Source organism: Arachis stenosperma, chromosome 3, assembly GCF_014773155.1.
Source record: "Arachis stenosperma cultivar V10309 chromosome 3, arast.V10309.gnm1.PFL2, whole genome shotgun sequence".
Lineage (NCBI taxonomy): Eukaryota > Viridiplantae > Streptophyta > Magnoliopsida > Fabales > Fabaceae > Arachis > Arachis stenosperma.
In genome coordinates, this window is record NC_080379.1 from 171,063,939 (window position 1) to 171,085,896 (window position 21,958).

The 21,958-nt window shown below is 32.2% G+C and overlaps 3 protein-coding genes across 3 annotated transcripts; all 3 read left to right on the top strand.

The window, feature by feature from the left end:
* The first annotated feature begins 3,857 nt into the window (after positions 1 to 3,857).
* On the top strand, positions 3,858 to 6,295 carry LOC130968398 (serine hydroxymethyltransferase 4). The gene is made up of 4 exons (XM_057893646.1): positions 3,858 to 4,599; positions 4,949 to 5,339; positions 5,461 to 5,562; positions 5,774 to 6,295. Exons 1-4 carry the CDS (start codon positions 3,922 to 3,924, stop codon positions 6,016 to 6,018), a joined length of 1,416 nt encoding a protein of 471 aa, XP_057749629.1. The 5' UTR covers positions 3,858 to 3,921; the 3' UTR covers positions 6,019 to 6,295.
* Positions 6,296 to 7,583: 1,288 nt separating this feature from the next.
* On the top strand, positions 7,584 to 8,284 carry LOC130970087 (uncharacterized). The gene has a single exon (XM_057896063.1). It carries the CDS (start codon positions 7,592 to 7,594, stop codon positions 8,141 to 8,143), a length of 552 nt encoding a protein of 183 aa, XP_057752046.1. The 5' UTR covers positions 7,584 to 7,591; the 3' UTR covers positions 8,144 to 8,284.
* Positions 8,285 to 9,317: 1,033 nt separating this feature from the next.
* LOC130967936 (UDP-glucuronate 4-epimerase 6-like) lies at positions 9,318 to 11,302 on the top strand. Its single transcript, XM_057892988.1, has one exon. It carries the CDS (start codon positions 9,432 to 9,434, stop codon positions 10,758 to 10,760), a length of 1,329 nt encoding a protein of 442 aa, XP_057748971.1. The 5' UTR covers positions 9,318 to 9,431; the 3' UTR covers positions 10,761 to 11,302.
* Positions 11,303 to 21,958: the final 10,656 nt, after the last annotated feature.

Genomic DNA, 21,958 nt, shown 5'->3' on the forward strand with positions numbered 1-21,958 from the left:
TGAGGTGGTTGCAAGATGCAATCACAAAATTCCAAACCAAGAACCATAAAACATGCGGCGGACACATGTTCGTCTAGCTGGTATCGCAAATAGTTTCCATAATTTTGTCCTGCATGTACGACTTATGTTATAACTCATAACATGTGAATTTCTCGTATCCAGGTTCTGTACTTTCAGTGGTTAAAGCATGGTCCGATAGATGCATATCAAGCACGTGAGTCATGGGTTGCTGAATGGACCGCTAATGAACTTGATAAGAAGGCCATCCATGTTATCTCTCAAGTACAATCCGTAATGCTTTCATGTTTAGACTTAAGTTGAATACAAATGGTATCAATGGTTTAAGTTGATTTTTGCTATCTTTGTCCCACATTGAACACATAGGGATGCATTGTGGACAAGTCTAAAAAAGGTAAAAAAAACAAAAGGAAGCATCAACTAGCAAATAAGATAACGACCAAGCAAGGCATAGACGTGAGCAATCAGTTTCCGCAGAACAAAATGGAAAGCGGGCGCAGAGAATCGTGACACCGCCCAAGGTATAGACCTACTTGCATTGGTGAAAGATAAGGTATAATTACTTTACTTATGGTTAATAATTTGTTATTTCATTCTTCCTTGTGGGGTTGGCAACATGGTGTGACGTTAATGTGGTTGTTATTTCTTGGGTCATTCCAGTATTTTGGCAAGGCTAGCGATGGAAATTAATGGCCCCGCAAGGACTCAGAACAAGCTCCATCTACTCGGAGCAGGAATGAACTTCCGCAAAGAGATATAGATGCGCAAAAGGTGATCTCCGTTCATTAAAACTACTCGTAGTATTATGCTGGATTTTCATTTTAGTATGTATGCGACTGATTTGTGTACTTATTATGCAAACAGCTATATTGGGACTATATCCGCAACTTTTGTAGTTATACATTTTATTCCTCTCAAGCAAGATAAACTGTTATATAGTTTTTTTTTCCTACTTGAGTTGGTGAAAGATATGTTATGATTGCTTTATTAAGGATTGATACTTTGTTATTTCAATCTTCCTCGTGGGGTTGGCAACGTGGTGTGATATTCATGTAACTGTTATTTCTTGGATTATTCCAACACCTTGGCAAGAAGGAAATGAACGGTCCCGCAAGAACGCAAAACAAGTGCCGTCTACCCGGAGCAGGACTAAACTTCTGCAAGGAGATATAGATGAGCAAAAGATTATTTCCATTCATTAAAAATACTCGTAGTATTAAGCTGGATGTTCATTTTAATATGTATGCGACTGGTTTGAGAACTTTTTATGCAAATGACCATTTTAGGACTATAGCCGCGACTGCCCGTAGTTATACATCTTATTCCTTTCCAGCATGATAAACTGTTTTATAATTTTTTTCCTAGTGTGCTGGTTTGATTATTTTCATTGTCGTGTACAATGTGTACACCACAGAAATGCAGGCCTGGTACGAGGAGAAAGTTATCCATTCACAGAAGCCGATCCTGCCGAGGCAAAAAGACAACACGTCTTGCAAAAACTGTTCCGCAAAGCAAGGGTACCCCTTTGATCGTCCCCGACTCTGATGATAAAGAGAACGAGCCACTTGCCAAATGGAGGAACCGACTATTCCAACAAAAGGGTTTGCCAAATGATGACTGCGCAGCGGAGACCAAGGACAATGTCGAACATGAAGGGGCTCACGAAGATCACCCTGGCCACAAAAAAAAGCTCCATGTACCCCATCCTCGACACTTGTCCAGCTTACCGAGTACAACTTTGACAGGCAAGTTATGTATTGTTTACTTTATGGTCTCAGTCTCTTTTATCCATGGATTGATCATTTGGCGTACCAAGCATCGCCGATTGTTTTATCTAACGATAGTTTCCATTCGTTGCAGTCAATTTGGCGTTTCCATAATGCAGTGTCCAAAATTCGAAGAAATGTTGGCAACCGTTGAACAAGGACGAAATACAAGGCCCATAAGCATAGAGCCCCTTCAAACAGTGATACCAAAGAAGCCATGTCACCATACTCCGAGTCTGGGAAAACTCAGCTTCTCACTAGGGTTGACTCAGCTTGAGAAGACACCAACCCCATCTCCGACTCCTTCGATTCATCCAAGGTTTAGGAATATAAAAAAGGGAGCATGTAGTAATAAGGAGGAGCTGAATTTAAATCACATTTTCACCAATTTTAAAATTTTTATATGAATGGTTTGGTTGGACCGATTTTTTATTAATTTTTTATCAGATTTGACAAATTCTTATTGATTTTTAACTTTGAACGATCTTAAAATTGGATCAGATTGGTTAGAGACTTGGTTTATCGATTTTTCGATCAAACTGACTAGTTCAATTCGGTCTTAATAACTATGCAATGAAGAACCATTCTTTTATAATAAGTTTTGCGTTAGATTCAAGAATTTCGTCCAATCAAGTGATAATTCAAATTGTTTTAACATTTTAATAACTAATCAAAACTTGTATTTTGGGTCTAGATGCACGAACCGATATTTTACTCAATAAATGGATAAGAGAATAGAAAAAAAAAAACAGAAAAAAATGACATCAATGAGATGGTCGAAATAAAAAAAAAAAGAGATAAATACCTAGTAATTAATTGAATAGGAAAGAAAAAAGAATTAGTTCCTTTATCTTTCCTCTTTCAATGAAAAAGCCTAAACTCGCAGGTTGGCAGAAAGACACAAGAGTACTTTGCACTATTCATAGCCATCAGGGATACAACCCGCTTCCCTCAAAATGGTCCATCTTGCTTCTGCTTGATGGAAACTAGGGTTCAAGTGATCCCTCTTTATCATCGCCATCCTTCGATGTTATGGATTTGCGACAGTAGTATCAATATCCACTGTTTTTCAGTTGCTGGCTTGGGATAAAATAAAATATGAAGAGGGAAAGAATTTGAGACCATTAGTTAAATAATATTGTTTTGTTTGTTTCGGAAGAACCTATACATTAATTGTTTTCAACAACTAATTTGGCTAACATTTATGATAATTGGAGATCGATTTATTATTTTAGTGTGTTTGAGAGTTTCTTATCAGTTTAGAAAATATTTACTCTTTAAAATATAAATGTATACAACTCTAAAATATATTTATTGATATAACATTTATATTTTGGTGGATATTACAATGAAAATTTTATAATTATCTTTATATGAAAATATTTCTTTTTTATTTTTGGATGATAGATTGTATGGTTAGATTTTGATATTTATAAAAGTGTTGTCTTTATTTAAAGTGTGTCTAAATAAATAAGTCACACTTTTAAACAAAACATCTTTATAAAAAGATGTTTTTTGCCATCTTCATTTGAGTAGGGGGTTCGAATCCCGCCTTGTGCATGCAGCAACCCATTGGCCAGCGGCAAATCCTTAAATGGAGCTAAGTACCGCGACGGATTAGTCCTTGACCTGTCGGGTTGGAGGATACTGTGGAAAACCAAAAAATTTGAGTAGTTGTCTTATATTTTTAGAAAAAAAAAATATTTTTTCAACTATGGTGACCGGGTTGGTAAACAGCATCTACCGGCTGTATCAGGTACCGTTCAAAGCCATGTAGGATTAACGAACCCAAACTCCCAAAGCAGTACTGGAAAGGTTGTGTTTGAACTTTGAATACGTTTTTTTTTTAAATAAAAATAAAAAACAAGTTGTGACCGGTAAATTCAACGTCCTCATCAGTAGAGCCCTTGACTGTAGGCAGCATGCTAAAGTGAGCTCAGGCCAAGTAGGCAATTACCAACCACCACCCAACAAAAAAGCAATCGCCAAGCGAGCAAAGGGTAGAGAAGTACTTTCACATGACTGAGGAATCTCTTTTTAAAGCGCCACGAATCACACTTCTGTCCGACACTCACCACAACAGCACTAACCGCTTCTTCCCTCTCTTCCCTCTCATTCACACATCAGAGATTCAATCATGGATCCCGTGAACGTTTGGGGTAACACGCCCTTGGCCACCGTCGACCCTGAGATCTACGACCTCATTGAGAAGGAGAAGCGCCGCCAGAGCCACGGCATCGAGCTCATCGCCTCCGAGAATTTCACCTCCTTCGCCGTCATCGAGGCCCTTGGCAGCGCCCTCACCAACAAATACTCCGAGGGCCTCCCCGGCAACCGCTACTACGGCGGCAATGAGTACATCGACGAGATCGAGAATCTCTGCCGCTCACGCGCTCTCCAGGCCTTCCACCTCGACCCTCAGTCTTGGGGCGTTAACGTCCAGCCTTACTCCGGCTCCCCCGCCAATTTCGCCGCCTACACTGCCGTCCTCCAGCCACATGACCGCATCATGGGGCTTGACCTCCCTTCCGGCGGTCACCTTACCCACGGTTACTACACCTCCGGTGGGAAGAAGATCTCTGCGACTTCCATTTACTTTGAGAGTTTGCCTTACAAGGTGAACAACACCACGGGATACATTGATTACGATAGGTTGGAGGAGAAGGCCTTGGATTTCAGGCCTAAGTTGATTATCTGCGGTGGTAGTGCGTACCCTAGGGATTGGGATTACAAGAGGTTTAGAGAGGTTGCTGATAAGGTCGGTTCGCTTTTGCTCTGTGACATGGCTCACTTCAGTGGCCTTGTGGCTGCTCAGGTATCATTCATTTCCATTTCTCTCATCTTTAACTTATTATTTCTTTTTTGTCGTGCTTAGGGTAGGTGGATCTGGCTTGTTTTGTGCGTTTGGATTTGAGATCTGGATTTGTTTATCGACATGCATGACCTGATGGAAATGAATCTTAACACTATTTGCTCATCCGTGATTTGCATGATAATGAAGTGTTGATTGAATGTCAAAATATGATTCATAATAGAAATATTATACTGTCGGTAGATGCATGCAATGTGATTGAATGAAAAAGCGTAAAACTTTTGATTTTTGATACTATTAAGTGCATAAAAATGGAACTCATTATTAATCTACATTTTTTGTGTGTGTGTAGGAAGTTAATAACCCATTCGAGTACTGTGATATTGTGACAACAACCACCCACAAGAGCTTGAGGGGGCCTCGGGCGGGTATGATCTTCTTCAGGAAGGGACCTAAGCCACCCAAGAAGGGGCAGCCTGAGAATGCGGTTTATGATTTCGAGGACAAGATCAACTTCTCTGTCTTCCCTTCCCTTCAGGGTGGTCCTCACAACCACCAGATCGGTGCCCTTGCTGTCGCATTGAAACAGGCTATGTCACCTGGGTTCAAGGCCTATGCTAAGCAAGTTAAGGCCAATGCGGCCGCCCTTGGGAAGTTCTTGATGGGCAAGGGATACAGTCTTGTCACCAGCGGAACTGAGAACCATCTTGTCTTGTGGGATCTCCGCCCTCTTGGATTGACTGGTAAAGGATGTCTCACTCCTGAATTTTAAAATGCACAGTTCCTAGCTCACTTTGTTTATAATTCTTCATCAATTTGTTTAACACTTAAAATTAATTTCATTGCTGTTTGATGTTGTCACAGGCAACAAGGTGGAGAAACTATGTGATCTCTGCAACATAACTGTGAACAAGAATGCTGTTTTTGGTGATAGCAGTGCCTTGGCTCCTGGAGGAGTGCGTATTGGTAAGAAGCTTCCGAATATTTACTATGGGAATGGAATTTCTAAATGCATTGATTATGTTTAGAGGCATTATAGGAAGTTATTTGGAAGGAGTAAGGTGTTAAATTGAGGTTGTGTTTTAAATTTGTTTGTGTCTGTTATTGCTGTTGTTGTGTTTTCTTTGTTCTGCATTTTGCATGAGTACTTGACAGGAGTTTCATTTTTTTGTAACAGGTGCCCCTGCCATGACTTCTAGAGGTTTGGTTGAGAAGGATTTTGAGCAGATTGGAGAGTTCCTTCACCGGGCCGTGACAATCACTTTGGAGGTTCAGAAGGAGTATGGCAAACTCTTGAAAGATTTCAACAAGGGTTTGGAGAACAACAAGGCTATTGAACAGCTCAAAGCAGATGTTGAGAAGTTCGCTTCCTCATTTGACATGCCTGGCTTCCTTATGTCCGAGATGAAATATAAGGATTAGGTTGAGTCACCACTCTCTACACGCCAATGTCTCACTAAAATATTTGGGGGATGACGGTCAAATGGATAAAAAAGAAAACAAGTTTCTTCGTTTGGAGGGGGTTTTCACATAGATTGTTTATCGGGATGGTATTTCAATTCAAAAGTTCTGTTTTGTCATCTTTTTTTGTGTGTGTTATAGCCAGGTATCATATTTTTCTTAATAACAATCGAGATGCAATACATGTAATATTTTGTTTTCCCTGAGAAGCTAGTTGTATGTTCCATGATTTCGTTCACACATTGTTGCACTGCATACAAGAAACTTATTACTATAAATTGTTAATAAAAATCCAATCAACAGTCAAATGTTTTTGCATCGGCTAATTAATTATGTATAACAAACAATGTGTCACTCTGTCAAGTGAAGGATGAAGTATGCTTGATGGGGAAAAGAGAATTTTGTGATCTGCGAGCCAGGAGCTACTACCGACATGATTGATACTAAAATTTACCAATAAACGAAGTTTCCATTCAAATATCCAAGATTCTTCGTTGAAGTTGGAAAGTGAACGACCCGCCGTAGTGCGGACATTGAGAATTCAAGAATGGAATAGTACATCATTTGTGTTTTGAGATCCCTATAATTAAGTAATCCGTAAAGTGCAGAACAGCACTCCCAACTACAACCAGTTGCGCTCTGTACAGATCCAAAGCTCTTGTGCCTCCACGTCTAATAATTCTTTTTGGTCTTTAGCAAAACGTAAAGTTAACTCAACTTTTTTCCTTTAAAACAGAGTAAAAAACTGAATTTTTTAAATACAAAGTTAAGTACATTGTAGGCACAATTTTATTCTCATTTGAAGAACAAACCATGACCCGAGTTTGTAAAAGGCTAAAAGCAAAGCCTACTAGCTACTCCTGCCTAATTGACGCTCTGTTGTCTGGTTCTTTTTTTAAAAATAAAAATAAACAGGCCCTAGGGAGAGAAAATTTTTTCTAGCGAAATACTAAACCAAAAATTTGATTGATCTAGTGGCAAGACACACTTAAACTGTGTGAGTGGGTCAATACCCAAAAAAAAAAAATAATACTGTGAGTGGGTGTAACAACTAACAATGGCCAAAATTAAAAAAAATGAAAATAAAATAAATTATTTGTAATATAATTTTGTTAGTATGTCATTTTAAATAGTATAAAAATAAATATTTTACTAAAATTATTAAAAATTAATTTCCTTACATTTTTAATAACTAAAAAACTTAAAAATTTTATATCATTATTTCTTAAACTATACGTTTAAAAAACAAGTTAATTAAATTCTTTTTAATAAATAAATACAAGTCACAACAATAATAATATTTAATATCAAACATATGGACACAAAAGTGAGGGATTCCTTGTGTCTCTGTGTGTGTTTCCCATAAAACTATCCGTTACATGCAACTCCGTACACTTCCCCAACGGTCACATACTCAAAATTGCCTTCGATCTAAGCAAACTCTGAGAAATTAAATGACCGTTTAGATCCATGCATCTATATAATTAGCATCGCCATTCATCTTGAATCTCGAAGCACAAGTTCTTACATAGAAATGGGGTTGTCCATAGAGAGCGAGTCAATGAGTCAAAAGCACTATCATATCCACAAGCTTTTCTTGTTCTGCAACTACATACTCCTTGGCGCAGCCTCCAGCTGCATCTTCCTCACCCTCTCTCTCCGCCTCTTCCCCTCCCTCTGCGGCTTCTTCTTGATCCTCCTCCACGCGTTCACCATTGCAGGCGCTGTGTCTGGCTGCGCCGCCGTTTCCGGAGATGCTAACCGCTGGTACTCTGCTCACATGGTGGCCACCGTGCTAACCGCCATATTCCAGGGATCTATTTCGGTGCTGATATTCACGAGAACTGGGGACTTTCTTGTGCAGTTGAATTCATACGTGAGGGAAGATGATGCCTCGGTGATCCTCAAACTTGGTGGGGGCCTTGCTGCTTTGATATTCTGCTTGGAATGGGTGGTCCTCACTCTTGCGTTTTTCTTGAAGTACTACTCTTATGTCGAAGGAAGTGATGGTGTTGCTGCCAGGAGAACTGCCAAGGTTCAGGGCCAAGACGATTTGAAGGATTGGCCATGGCCTTTCCAAGTTTGAATCTTGTTTTCTTATTATTATTCTTTTGTTTCTTGGTTCTTTGAATGAAAGAAAGGGGCATCCTTGTCCCACTTTGACAAATATTTATATATTTCTATAAGTATTCAGAATACAATGAAAAGAAAGGATCATTCTTGATTATGCTTACCGATTCCTCAAATTCAGAATAAGTATTCTTGCTCATTGTGTGTGAAGAAGATTTAATGGAACCAGCAGAGATTTAAGACAACACTTCACTTAATTAGCTACCCTTTGATTGTTGGAGAGAATTCCTTGTATATGGAATTACGTGCAGAGATTATGATAGAAAAACTATATGGAAATATGTTGCATGTGTTACCATGAATGCTTATAAAATTAGCCTAGTTCAATCAAAGTTTTGGTAATTACCATTTATAAATTTTTTTCCTTTCAAAATTCTGCTGAACATTTTCCACATTTTTTGCTTGGGGAACTTCTCTCTTATTTTATTCATTGGGACAGAAAACGGTTTACGTTGTCAAGAAGAGTCATGGTGTCAAGGACCTCCCACGATTTTTAAAAGAAATTATTTGTTTACATCCGTTGCATTGAAAGTTGACCTATAATTGACTGCTTATGAGATATAAATGATTGAGAATTGACTATAGAAATTAAATACCATAATATTTCTCAAAATTCATAAATTGACATATTTATTTGATGTATTCATATGGCGACTCTGCTGACGCACCATTACCATGCATGAATCATGATGCAGTTTTTATTAAAGAGAAATCAATCAATAAACCAAGCCATGTCTGCAATGTTGTCAAAACAAGCAAATTACAGCACGAATTATGCTGAAAACATCGTTGTCAAGCACCTGAATTCTACAATTTTATCCTGAATCTTTTACTTTCAAATATCACTCAACTTTGCTGGTAGTCTGCTATATATTTGTCATCGTTTGTTACCCACAATAATAATACCTTCTATGAAATGGTAGTTAGTTACGTGGTTTTGTGAATTGAAACAAATAATAATTGCTGGTAGTTAATGCTTCAATTCGACAAGGACATATGACATTGCAATATGCCTCAATTCAAGTGGACATACTATTTACCATCTGTGACAATCACAAGAGTTAAAAGAAGAAAAAGAAACCTCCTCTCAACCAATAATACCAACCCACCGCTCACTCCTCTGTCCTCTCCTCCCTCCCATTATATATATATTCACCTTTTTCACCTTCAGGGCTCAATCTCACTAAGATTTGATTTAAGAGGCCCCGTTTTAAACACACATAACATAAATCAAATTTAGAATTATGGCATCTCCACCAGATACAAGCAAATCCATAAAGCTTCTACGTTACCAGAGCTACATCCGAAGGGTCAACAGCTCCAAGCTCCTCAAAGCATCTTCCAAGATTCTCTTCCGATCTACGCTTATAGCTGCTCTTATCCTACTCATCTTCTTCACCCTCCACAACCCTCCCATCTCATCCGAATCCCCTCACTTTCACTCCCACACTAACTTCCTCTCCTCTGCCTTCTTCGGCGGGGGCGGCGCGGTCTGGGAGAAGCAGGTCCACCGCTCTGCCACGACGCACCGCTCCGGCGGAATGACGGTCCTAGTCACCGGCGCCGCGGGTTTCATTGGAGCGCACTGCTCGTTGGCTCTTAAGAAACGTGGCGACGGTGTCTTGGGCCTGGACAACTTCAACGACTACTATGACCCGTCGTTGAAGCGCGCCAGGCAGGCCCTACTGTCGAAGCACGAGATCTTCATCGTGGAAGGTGACTTAAACGACAAGCCGTTACTCATCAAGCTCTTCGACGTCGTTCCGTTCACGCACGTGCTTCACCTAGCTGCGCAAGCCGGAGTTCGTTACGCCATGCAAAACCCGCAATCCTACGTGGCATCCAACGTCGCGGGATTCGTAAACCTTCTAGAAGTTTCCAAGGAAGTGAACCCCCAACCTGCCATTGTTTGGGCCTCTTCCAGCTCCGTCTACGGACTCAACACCGAGAACCCTTTCTCGGAGCTCCACCGTACGGACCAGCCTGCGAGCCTCTACGCCGCCACGAAGAAAGCCGGCGAGGAGATCGCGCACACGTACAACCACATCTATGGACTCTCCCTCACCGGATTAAGATTCTTCACGGTGTATGGACCTTGGGGGAGACCTGACATGGCTTACTTCTTCTTCACGAAGGACATACTTCAGGGGAAGACCATTGATGTCTATCAGACGCAGGAGGACAAGGAGGTGGCGCGTGACTTCACGTACATAGATGACGTGGTGAAGGGGTGCCTGGGAGCGCTGGACACTGCAGAGAAGAGTACCGGGAGCGGTGGGAAGAAGCGGGGACCGGCGCAACTTAGGGTTTACAACCTCGGGAACACGTCGCCGGTGCCGGTGGGGAAGTTGGTTGCTATATTAGAAGGGTTGCTGAACGTGAAGGCAAAGAAGCACGTGATTAAGATGCCACGAAACGGCGACGTTCCGTTCACGCACGCTAATGTGAGTTTGGCTAATCAAGATTTTGGATATAAGCCCACTACCGACCTTGCCGCCGGCCTCAGGAAGTTTGTTAAGTGGTACGCTGGCTATTATGGTGTTCAACTAGGGGCAAAAAAGGGAAATAATTAGTCACTGAAAATTTATTTTTTCTATAATGTGATTATACTTGATTTTTATAGAAATATGCCATGAGTATATAAATGTTTGTAAACCTAAATCATACAAACATTTCTATCGAAACTGGACTGGTTGATTGAGCTTTTTTTTTTAATTATTATTTGTATTTGTTTTTATATGGAATTATTGTGATTTTTTGTTGGGGGAGAGAAAGGAGGTGGTGGTGGTGAGAGTTATGTGTTGTGTGGTCCACTCCATAGTTTGAAGCGTGAATCATGGAGGAGATGAGATGATGAGAGAGGATTGATTGATACATATATATAAATGTGGAGTGTAGAAGGAGGAGACAAACTTAATGTGAGATAAAACAGAAAGCAAACGCAAGAAAGGACGAAGGACGATGAGCCAAGGAAAAGCCAAGTGTATATGTTTCTGTCTGTGAGCTGGAACAATGAAGAGGTGGGGTACCTTTCCTATGTTATGGATCGTGTAATAATTTCCATGTTTTTTAATCTGATGGCTATGTATACAACTATACATACAATAAATTGTGATGAGTCAAAAAAAAAAAAAAAAAACACAAATTGTGATGAAATTTACAGGATCTGCTTCTGGCCTGGTTGCATTAGAATGTCATTTGGCTCAATTTTCAATGTGTCAGTAACAGAGTATTTGTACAAGCACTAATTGGAAGGAAAAGTAGTCAAGGAATTAACAGAAATAACTGAATCAGCTAATAGAGTCTAGTAGTAATGTAGTATAATGTGTAATAACTGCTATACGTATACCGTTATTCTGGGATGTGTTAAGAAAATGATCATTTTACTAGGGAGACAATAAATTATTTGTATAATGTGTAAACTAATGATTGAACTTTTGACCTTTTTAATTTAGTACTTTAATACTATATCATGATACCATTCATCCCAAAAGCTTTAGCTGATGAAAAAAGATAAAACTAATGGTTATATCTCTAATACTCCATAAATTTCCATTGTACACATTATATAAATATTCTATTGGCTCCTCATACTTTTCCATTACTAATTAAATAAAAATGCACTATACTTTAATTTAATGTTACTAATTAAATTTAAGATTAATTTATTTTTTTAATTTTATTAATTCATATTATTCACATATTACTCAAAAACATTGTTAATTATCTATATTTTTCCTTATTCAATTTATCCATTTCATATGCAGTTGCCTCCTTAGACGACGGTAAATTAATTAAGGGTAAAGGATTTTTTAATTTATCAAAAATTTTAATTTTCTTTAAATATTATTTTATTTTAATTTTGTTTTAAAAATATTTTATTTATATTAAATATATTTTTAATAATTAAATTTTAAAATATTTAAGAGTAATCTAATAATAATACATTATAACTATTTTTAGTTTGCTTATGTTTGATGATTGTTATTATAAAATTTATGGACCATGATGTTTATATTCATTCTTAATTAATCGACCATAAGGAGACCACTATCATCATCAATTCATCATCTTAAATTGAGGTATTCTATTTTAGCCTGGTTCTATTCTTGACATATACTCACGTGTAGGGACTGCAAGCAACCACAAAGAATAATATATGGGTAAAATATATTTGTTGTTTTTGAACTTTATTAAAAATTTTAAAAATATATTTAAATTTTATTTTATTTTAATTTTATTTTAAAATTTTTTATTCGTATCAAATATATTTTTGACAGTTAATTTTTTTATAAAATTTAAGATAAATTTAATAATAATTTTGTAAAAATAACTATCAATACAAATAAACTAAAAATAATTATATATTATGTATTATTATTATATTAATTTTAATTTTTTTTAATTTTATCTATTAAAAATATATTTAATATAAATAAAAAAATTAAAATAAAATAAAATTTAAAAATATTTTTATAATTTTTAATAAATTTTAAAAATAAAAAATATAATTTATGATCTATAGATGAAGTTGTGACAATGTAACATGGCTTCTTTGAACTTGTCAATACTCAGAACGACCAACACGTTCAGATGTCAGAAGATATAGATAGAGATAAGATATTTGTTCTATCATTCATTCGGTCCCTTGGATCCAATGCTTTTGGACTCATTCACTCTTATTAAGTATTATGATCTGATTTTTGGTTTCAATTTCATTCATATTTTATCAAATTAATGAGGGTGTTAACCCATATGCCATAGCAATTAGCAAATAACATAAAATGAGTTACTAAATCTGAAATAGGTAGTCATCTGGTTATTATAATTCGATGGTTACAAACTATAATTTAAATATTAGGTCAAGATGTTAAAATTTTTATAACCCACAAATCATTAACATATAATTTGATCGTTATATTTATAATTTGGTCGTTATATCTCAAATTCAGCTGTGACAGTCTAGTCTATTTTATATTATTGGGTAACTATCACTTATTATTAAGAAAACAAGTCTTGATCTATTATTTATAACTCGGCCAATAAAACTTATATTTCGACCTAAGTTTATCTCTTGATCCATTAAGTATAACTCAACCTAAATTTATCTCTTGATCAGGATCTAAATGAAATAGTAAAGGTGACTTCTCTTTATTTAGAGAGGATCTAGACTATAATAAAATCTTTTGAATATGTTCAAGAGCAGTTATCACAAAATCAGATTGACATTTTTAATAGTTCTGCAATACTAGACCTGTTGAGTAACACCTATAATACAATATCTCTATAAATACAAAATTCTAACTATGTAAAAGGTATATTATTCACTCTGAATAATATATAGGTCATCTTATAATTTTTCTTACTTGAGCATTGAAGTCTTTTTGCAAGTCCCAATACAATCTCTTCCGGTGTTTCGACGACTGAAGTATAGTTCGGTGTCTGTGCTTTTAAAACAGAAGACTCCATATATATAAACAGAAGAAGAAATTATACCTCGACACTAGAAAGAGTTATATCTCGACTCAGATTACTGTACAGAAACCGATAGAAATTTAGGTACAATTAATTTTATAGAAAATTAATGATTAAGAAATATTAAATAATAATTTAATCAAATTTATTAAATTATTTTATAATTTTAATTATTAATTTTATATAAAATTAAATATACCTGAATTTTTATATCTAAAATTAATTAAAGAATACTCTCACTATTAAGTTATGGAAAAGTATGAGGAGCCAATAGAATATTTGTACAATGTGTATAATGGAGGTTTAGGGAGTATTAGAGATATAATCATTAGTGTTACCTTTTTCCATTAATTGAAGTTTTTGGGATGAGTGGTATGATGATATGATATTAGAAGTTTAGATCCGAAAGGTCAAAAGTTTGATTCTTAGTGAACCCGAAAATCAGTTTAAATTTTGTAGAAGATGTTTATTATCCTTAATACTAATATAGGAGATGTTCATTTTGTAACTCATATAGCCTATTATATACATTGTACAAATAAACCATTAGTTTTCTAACGGGACTCTTAAGTTATAAACGCATGTATAGAGGTACGGTATAGATGGGATCAACGGTTAATAATATGAACACTACTCATATAAAAAGACGACAAGAATAATTTTTTTTGAAAGTTGTTTATTTAATTACAGTTAAAAAATCTATTCTAAAAAGATATAAATTAATAATAAAAATATAAATTAAAGATTTAAAAGAAGAAATATTTATATTAATGATTCTAATTAAAATTAATTTAAACAATACTTAATTTTTTAAATTAATATAAAATAATTTTTTTAAAAAATATCAATTTCACAATATTTTTATTCAAAAATTCAAAAATGAATAAGAATTACTAGACTAACAATATAGATTTTCAAAAAATAAAAAATATAAAAAAATTAACTCGTAAAAAATAATTAAATTCGTAAAACGAGAAAGATATCAAAATAATAATTAAATAATAACAAAAAAATAATATTATAAAATTTATAAAAAATAAAATAATTTTTTAATAATTTTTTTGATAAAATTTTAAATTTTAAACAAATTAAAAATTTGGTATCACAGTCAAATTAACAATTTGAAAAATATAATAATATTTTTTAATAAGAATAATATTTTTAATCTATATCAGTACATATAAAAAATTTAATACATGATAATTTATTTAATGGCGAAATCAAAGATCTTTATTTAAAGACGTTTTATCGAAGTCTCCCTCTAATAATATAAGAAGCTTGTTGAAGAGGAAGTAGGTGATCTTTTTTTCTTTCACTAGTAAGGCATATACAAACAAAGATGAATAGAATGAACGGTACAGAAGGTTCCAACAAAGTAAAGTGTGCACGTTTAGCAACGGATATGAGTGTTGGATGTTGATGTTAGTAACTGGGATGTGAGACACCGGAACTAACAGGGAGCAACCACGTTAAGGATGCTGCAATATTAAAACTGCAAACTCTAGTTGGTAAGCCTTTGTTTGTTTCTTTCTTTCTTTGATTATCTGTTTGATTACTACATGGCACATTTGAGTCATAACCTCTATTGTTTTTGTCTACTTTTTATATTTTTAATATTAAAAATAAAATTTAATTTTGATGCAATGTCAGTATAAAATTATTTTATACGTATATTTAGTTATATAATACTACGTTAATAAAAATAACTTTTTTTATATTAACTGTGTGAATGATTATCCAAAAAAATGATTGTAACTGTATGATTATGTAAAATATTTTATACTGTCAATGTATTAAAATTAAACTATTAAAAATAATAAATAAAAATGAGAAAAGATAAAAAAATATATATATATACCATAAAATGTATGTACAATATAAAAAAAAATTATAGTCTCTAATTTGTATATAATTTATTTTTTATAACAAATTTAAATTTTAAAAATTATTTATTTTTATATTTTGTAAATTAAATATTAATTTTTAATTTTGTTAACAAGTTCGATATGACTATTTAAGTACTACATATAACAATCACTTAAAACAAATATAGTATAAATATAAATTTGAGCAAGCATATTATATGTGCCCACGTTAGACATTGGTGTCTTTTCACAAATTCATGTAACTATATCAGTTAGAGGCTTAGACCCTAAGCTAAGGTTGTGTTAGAAGTTGGCACTTGTCAGCAAAAGAGAAGAAAATGTTTTAAGAGGAGAGAAGAGGAGGGGGAATGAAGGGATTGAAGAACCTTGAAAAATTTTATACTCTCTTATTTATGAATTTAAAATAAATATAAAGAGAGTTTTGGAGAATTTATTATATATTTTTGTAATATCTTTTTTATTTTTGAAAAATGTGAACAAAAAATGATAGTATGATAATTTATTAGAAAAAAAATAAATTTAATTAAAATTAAACAAAAACTCTAATTTAAAAAACTTGAAAATGAAAAATTTTTAAAAACTAACAAATTTTAAAAATTATAGTCTTTCAAATAATATAATCTCCTCTAGAATTAAACCGACAAACAGATCATAAACATAAACTAAATTAAAATATTGTGTACACATAAAAATCAATTATAAAATCAGTCATAATATATTTATATATAAATATTAATTATTTAATTTATTTAATATATATTTTATATTTTAATATATATTTTATATAAATAATTAATTTAGTAATTAATTTTTAATGTTTAGGTAACAAACTAAACATCCAAGAATAATATAAATGTAGAATACACAACATGGCAGATGGAACTGTCTAAGAATTTGTGTAGGGATGGCAACGGGGCGGGTAGGGCGTGTTTTTACTCTATTTGATCCCGTTTTGCTGTACAACAACTCGCATAGAATTTGTCCTGCTTCTACCTGTGAGTAGTAAAACGTTAAACCCTAATCTGTCCCGCCCCTACCCGTTCCTATAATTATTAAAATTCAATAAATAAAATTAAATTTCAAAATTTATATAACCATCATTACATGCATAACATAAATTAAAGTAAAAATTTAAATATAATACAATATTATTAATCATTTACTAATTATTTTACATATATTATACATATTATATATTAAAATTATATATATTATATATATAGCAGGGCGAGTATGACCTAAACCCGACTCCATCCCGTCCCTCCCAAAAACCCGGCCCGGTGCGGAACGAGTAGTTACCTGTCCCGAGCAGGTAGGGGCGGAGTGGGTACCAGCAAATTCGGGGTATTGCCATCCCTAAATTTGTGTATTTCTAGATCTGAATAGAATTTTTTTTAAGTTCTTTTTGGAGGCCTAAAATCTTGCTCCCTGGTCCCTGCATTTTATAAATTCAAGTAGGATCGATTTATGACCAAAAATCTATAGTGGATGAGATGTTAAAAAGACCCAAACAAGACAACCAGCAACCCAGGATTGGGCTAATCGATCCAATCATTTCTGGTACGACATGAAACAAAAGTTACTATCCTATTTGCGGCAAAAAAAAAAGTTACTACGAAACCCAAAATCATAAACACGGCCGGCGTGGAAATCTGATTGCGTTACAGTAAATAATCATTTTAATAAAGTTTGGTTGGTCTAGTGGTTAATTCACTAGTTTGTTTAAGTAAGTGTCGAAAATTTGAATCCCATCTTATACATGTAACAACCCATTAACAAACGACAAACCCTTAAACAGAGTGTAGTTGCAATGTGACTAGAAAGAGTTAAATATCTAAAGTTCACTATAGAGTACATTAATTAATTGGATTGAACTAGAACTCGTGTTATAATTTATAAACACATTATATTTATGATAATTATTATTACTTTTGTTTTGTTTTCCAATATGTTATGAGAAAGTTATGAAAACATAGAAGTTAGAAGGGAAAGCAGCGGTCAAAAAAGCACGAGGCATGCTCCGTTGTTTTTCACCCAACAAAGGGATCCAAGAAAGTAGTTAAATTCATAGGATCCAACATGCATTGTATTTAGTTTTCCTTTGACCCTCATATAATTCATAAACCACACATGAAAAAAATAAAATAAAATAAAACAAACAGAACACATGCAAAACGAAATATCTGTGTTACTATGATGGACCACCACACAGGCACACACTCATATCTACAATAATCATCCCAAGATAGACCAGCAGCAGTATATGCAGTTTTTTAATTACGGTAGTATTAATTGGATAAAATTTCATAAATTTTCTTGGCAGACAACGACACAGGCGCACACCCTAGAGAAGTCAACTAGAAATAACTAAGGGTGTCAGGGTTAAATACAAATTGGATAAATGATTGAGACTTTATCTATATTAATTTTAAGTTATATACGGTAATAATGTCAATTTTAGCATTTGATTGTTGTGCTTTGTTTAAAATTTGAATTAGTTTAGTAGGGACTTAAATATGATTCAGGTTGAGTTTATATATATATTTTTAACACTACACAAATTAGCCTAAATAATATTTATCTAAAATAGGACTTAAAAAAGTAAAAAATGAAGAATTATGTGTTGTATACATATTATTCCGACTATCACCAGTGAATTAATTTAATATTCATTCTTTTTGGTGTGCCATTCTAGATTCATTACAATATGATATAAACAACAGTGGTATAAAAATAATATAAGTTTTGATAAGTAATACTGTTTTAACTTTAGCAAAAAAAAAAATATATAATACCGTTCATACAAACAACACCAAAATATATAACGATTTCAACTACTGATACATGTGTACTTAATGCATCACAATAAGTCACATAATATTAAGAACTTTAATCTTTTATTTTATTTTTTTATTCTATTGTACTTTTAAAAAATAAGAATAATTTTTGTCATTTTTTATAATATTTTAAAATAAATTTTATATTGTCAATTTTAAAAGACCAATTTAACTACTCAAACAAAATTCTACTTCTCAATTTTTTTATGAGTTTCATATTATAAGAACTCAATTTTAATTTAGAAGATCGTTCGACATATGACTTAAATAATAGATAAAAAAATTAAATTGAATTTAACATCAGTATAAATGAAAGAAATTAAGTTCGATGAATCTCAAAACTGTTATTATAAATAAATGTGTTAAACTTAAAGACTATTTATGTAAAAGATCTACGTATCTATTCAATAAATATGATTTAAAACTATTAAGGTAATTGTCATGAGTTTTTATATTGATGACGACATATCATTCTTTATGAAAAAAATAATAATAAAAGATATTAATTTTTAAATGAAATCAAATTATTAATAGAAGATAAGTATAAACAGATTGCTTCTGTGTTATAGAACAAATTTAAAAGGTGTAATGGTAAAAAATTGTGTTATAATAGTGTATTAATGTCAAGAAATGATAAGTGATAACTAAGATTATTTAATGAGAAGCTAATATTTTCCTATGAATAATCATATTAAAACATATAATTCGAATTTATGGTCAGTTGTTCCATATATTCCATAATAAAAGGCGTTAAAATGGGCTAAATTTATTGGGTTAGTTTGTTTATCTATTTAAATAGACGAGTTTTGTCTCTAAAATTAAGCCCGTTTAAATTTTGGGCTAAACAGGTTGAGCTCGATTAACCCAGAAAAAAATGACAGGCTAGCCCGCGGACTAAATGGGTGGTCCGTTTTTTTTTTTCCATATTTTTTTAAAAAAAGTAGCACTTTTAGTCAATATTTTTTCGATCCGATTCGAAAATCCAACCCATCGACTAAAAAAAATATATTATTTTTTAAAATTTTTTCACCTAAAAATAATATTTTTTGTTAAAATATTTTTTAAAAAATAAAATAAAAGAATAAACGGGCTGAAAAATTATGGTTCACAAATAAAACGAAATTAAACGGTCCAACCCATTTAACCCACAAACTTAACGGATTAGACCTAAATAGACTGAAATAATCCGTTTAACAACCCTACCATAATGAGAGGTTAATATATTATCTTCCAAACAAAACTTTAATTTATATTTTTATCTAAATAACTTTAATATGAACCGGAGTCAATTTTTTTCTATAATATATTTCGTTATATATAATTTATAAAAAATATCTTTTTGCTATTTTCAACACTTAGAACTAAGATTTTTTAGTTAAATTATAGACCATTTATCTTCTCAATTAATTTTAGAAAAAATATAAGAAACCTAGCTAACTTTAGTGTTTAGATTTATAATTTAGGACTTAAAATTAATGGTTTATAATTTAGAAATTAAAATTTAAGCCAAATAAAATTTTAAAAAAATAGCTAATATTGACTAAAAAATAATTATAAAAAATATTGTTCATATAAAAAAATTAACTATTACGTATTTATGTATAAATATATATATAATTTATTTTATTTTAATATATATTTTATATTTTAATATATATTTTATTTTAACAGTTAATTTTAATATATATTAAACATAGTTAAAAAATTAGTTATCTAAGATTACTCTTAATTTTATTTAAATCTTATTTAAGAAATACTTAAATTGATACAAAGAAAATATCCTTTTGATTTTTATAGTATTTTCAATCCGACAAGTCAATAATTAATTCGTCGTGACAGCAAACTCCATTTAAGGTTATACCAAGTACCAACTCATTGATAAATGACAATCACGGAAGGCAACAAAATAGTTAATTTGCAATCATGATCCCATAGAGAAGACAGTAATTATGAATGATGGTCCACATTAATTTTACAGTTTTAGAGAAATACTAGTTATATAATTAATTAAATATTTTTTATTTTTTTATATTTCTTTTTCTTAACTAAAAATTTTAATTATTAATTATTATATTAAAGCAACTTAGTTAAATTTAATTATCAAAATAAATTAATTATATAGCATCACCGTTAATTTTAAGCTTAAGTATCTTCCAGAAAAGTAAACATGTATTTCATTCAGTGTTTTATTAAAAAATTGATTTTTTTAATTTTAAAAATTAGACTGTTCTTGAAATATTTATGATTATATTTTTTTAATTAATTTATGTTTTTTAAAATTAAAAAATTTAATATAATCTCATATATTAGTAATAGATATCTTTATTTATTCTTATTTTTTATTATATGAAAAATTCTTATGTGAAAAAAGGAAGAGTCTCATTAAATTTATAGAAAATATATGTATTATGATAATATGATTATTCTTTTTGAAATATTTTTCTTTTGAAAAGATTTTACCGTTCATTGAAAGACACAATAACTATAATATTACTCTTAATATATTCATGGCTATTCAAGCTATTTTAAGTGTTAAATATTATTTTATCAAGCAAATATAATTTTTATAACTTGTGTTTATTGAAAATTGTTTTTATTTTAACTTTTAAAATATAGTTATTACAATTTTTGAAAACTATATTTAATAAGTTATTAAAGTTAAAACTTTACTGATTCGAATCTAAGTTTTTTCTACTTCAAAATATTAGTTATTTTAAAATTTTACCATATTCATTAAGATTTAAATGTTATGTGTATTTTTTGTAAAAATATTTCTTATTAACATTCAATTACATATTTATATACATAAAAATAATTGTTTTTTCTAATTAATATTTAAATAGTCGTATATAAAAGGTTATAAAACTTTTAAAAATCATATTATATAGGTGTCTGGTCAGCAGTTTTATGGTCGCTTTTTAATTTGAATATGGAAGGAAAGGAGGTGTTGGACTCGCATATAGGGAGGAGAGGTGCTTCACCTCGTTGTGGGATTAGAGGAACCAGAACTCGGACCTGGACTTTGCGAGTTGTGTTCCTGAAAACGGACGATCCGAGTTGCGTTTTGTTCAACAAATTTAGCTAGAACAAGTAAAACGGAGAGTCCGAGTTGCGTGTTTTAGATTTCAAATTCCATCAGTTGCAAATTAGACTATGCGATTTGTGAAGCAAAATTTCATTTCCAAAAAACTCGTATGGTTCGAGTTGTTCTACCTTTGGCTCAGAAAAATCTACCTCACATTTTTGTCTTGTACGACCAAAACTCCAAATTTGGGAATAGCACACCCAAGCCTTCCATATCCATAAAGTTCAGCCTTTTATGATAACCAACTATATTATTTTTACTATTTATGAAAGAGGAAAAACTAAAAACTAAATTATTAAAGTGTATATTATTTTATTTTGACAGTGATATATTAGTTAAAAAATTATTAATAATTTATTTTTAAAAATTTTAAAAAGTAAAATGGTATACTATAGGCTAGTAGAGTAGTAGTAGTAGACTACAAGACTACAATAATTTCTAATTTTCTGAGGCATGGGGTGTCCCTTCAGAAACGGACACGTGTGCGT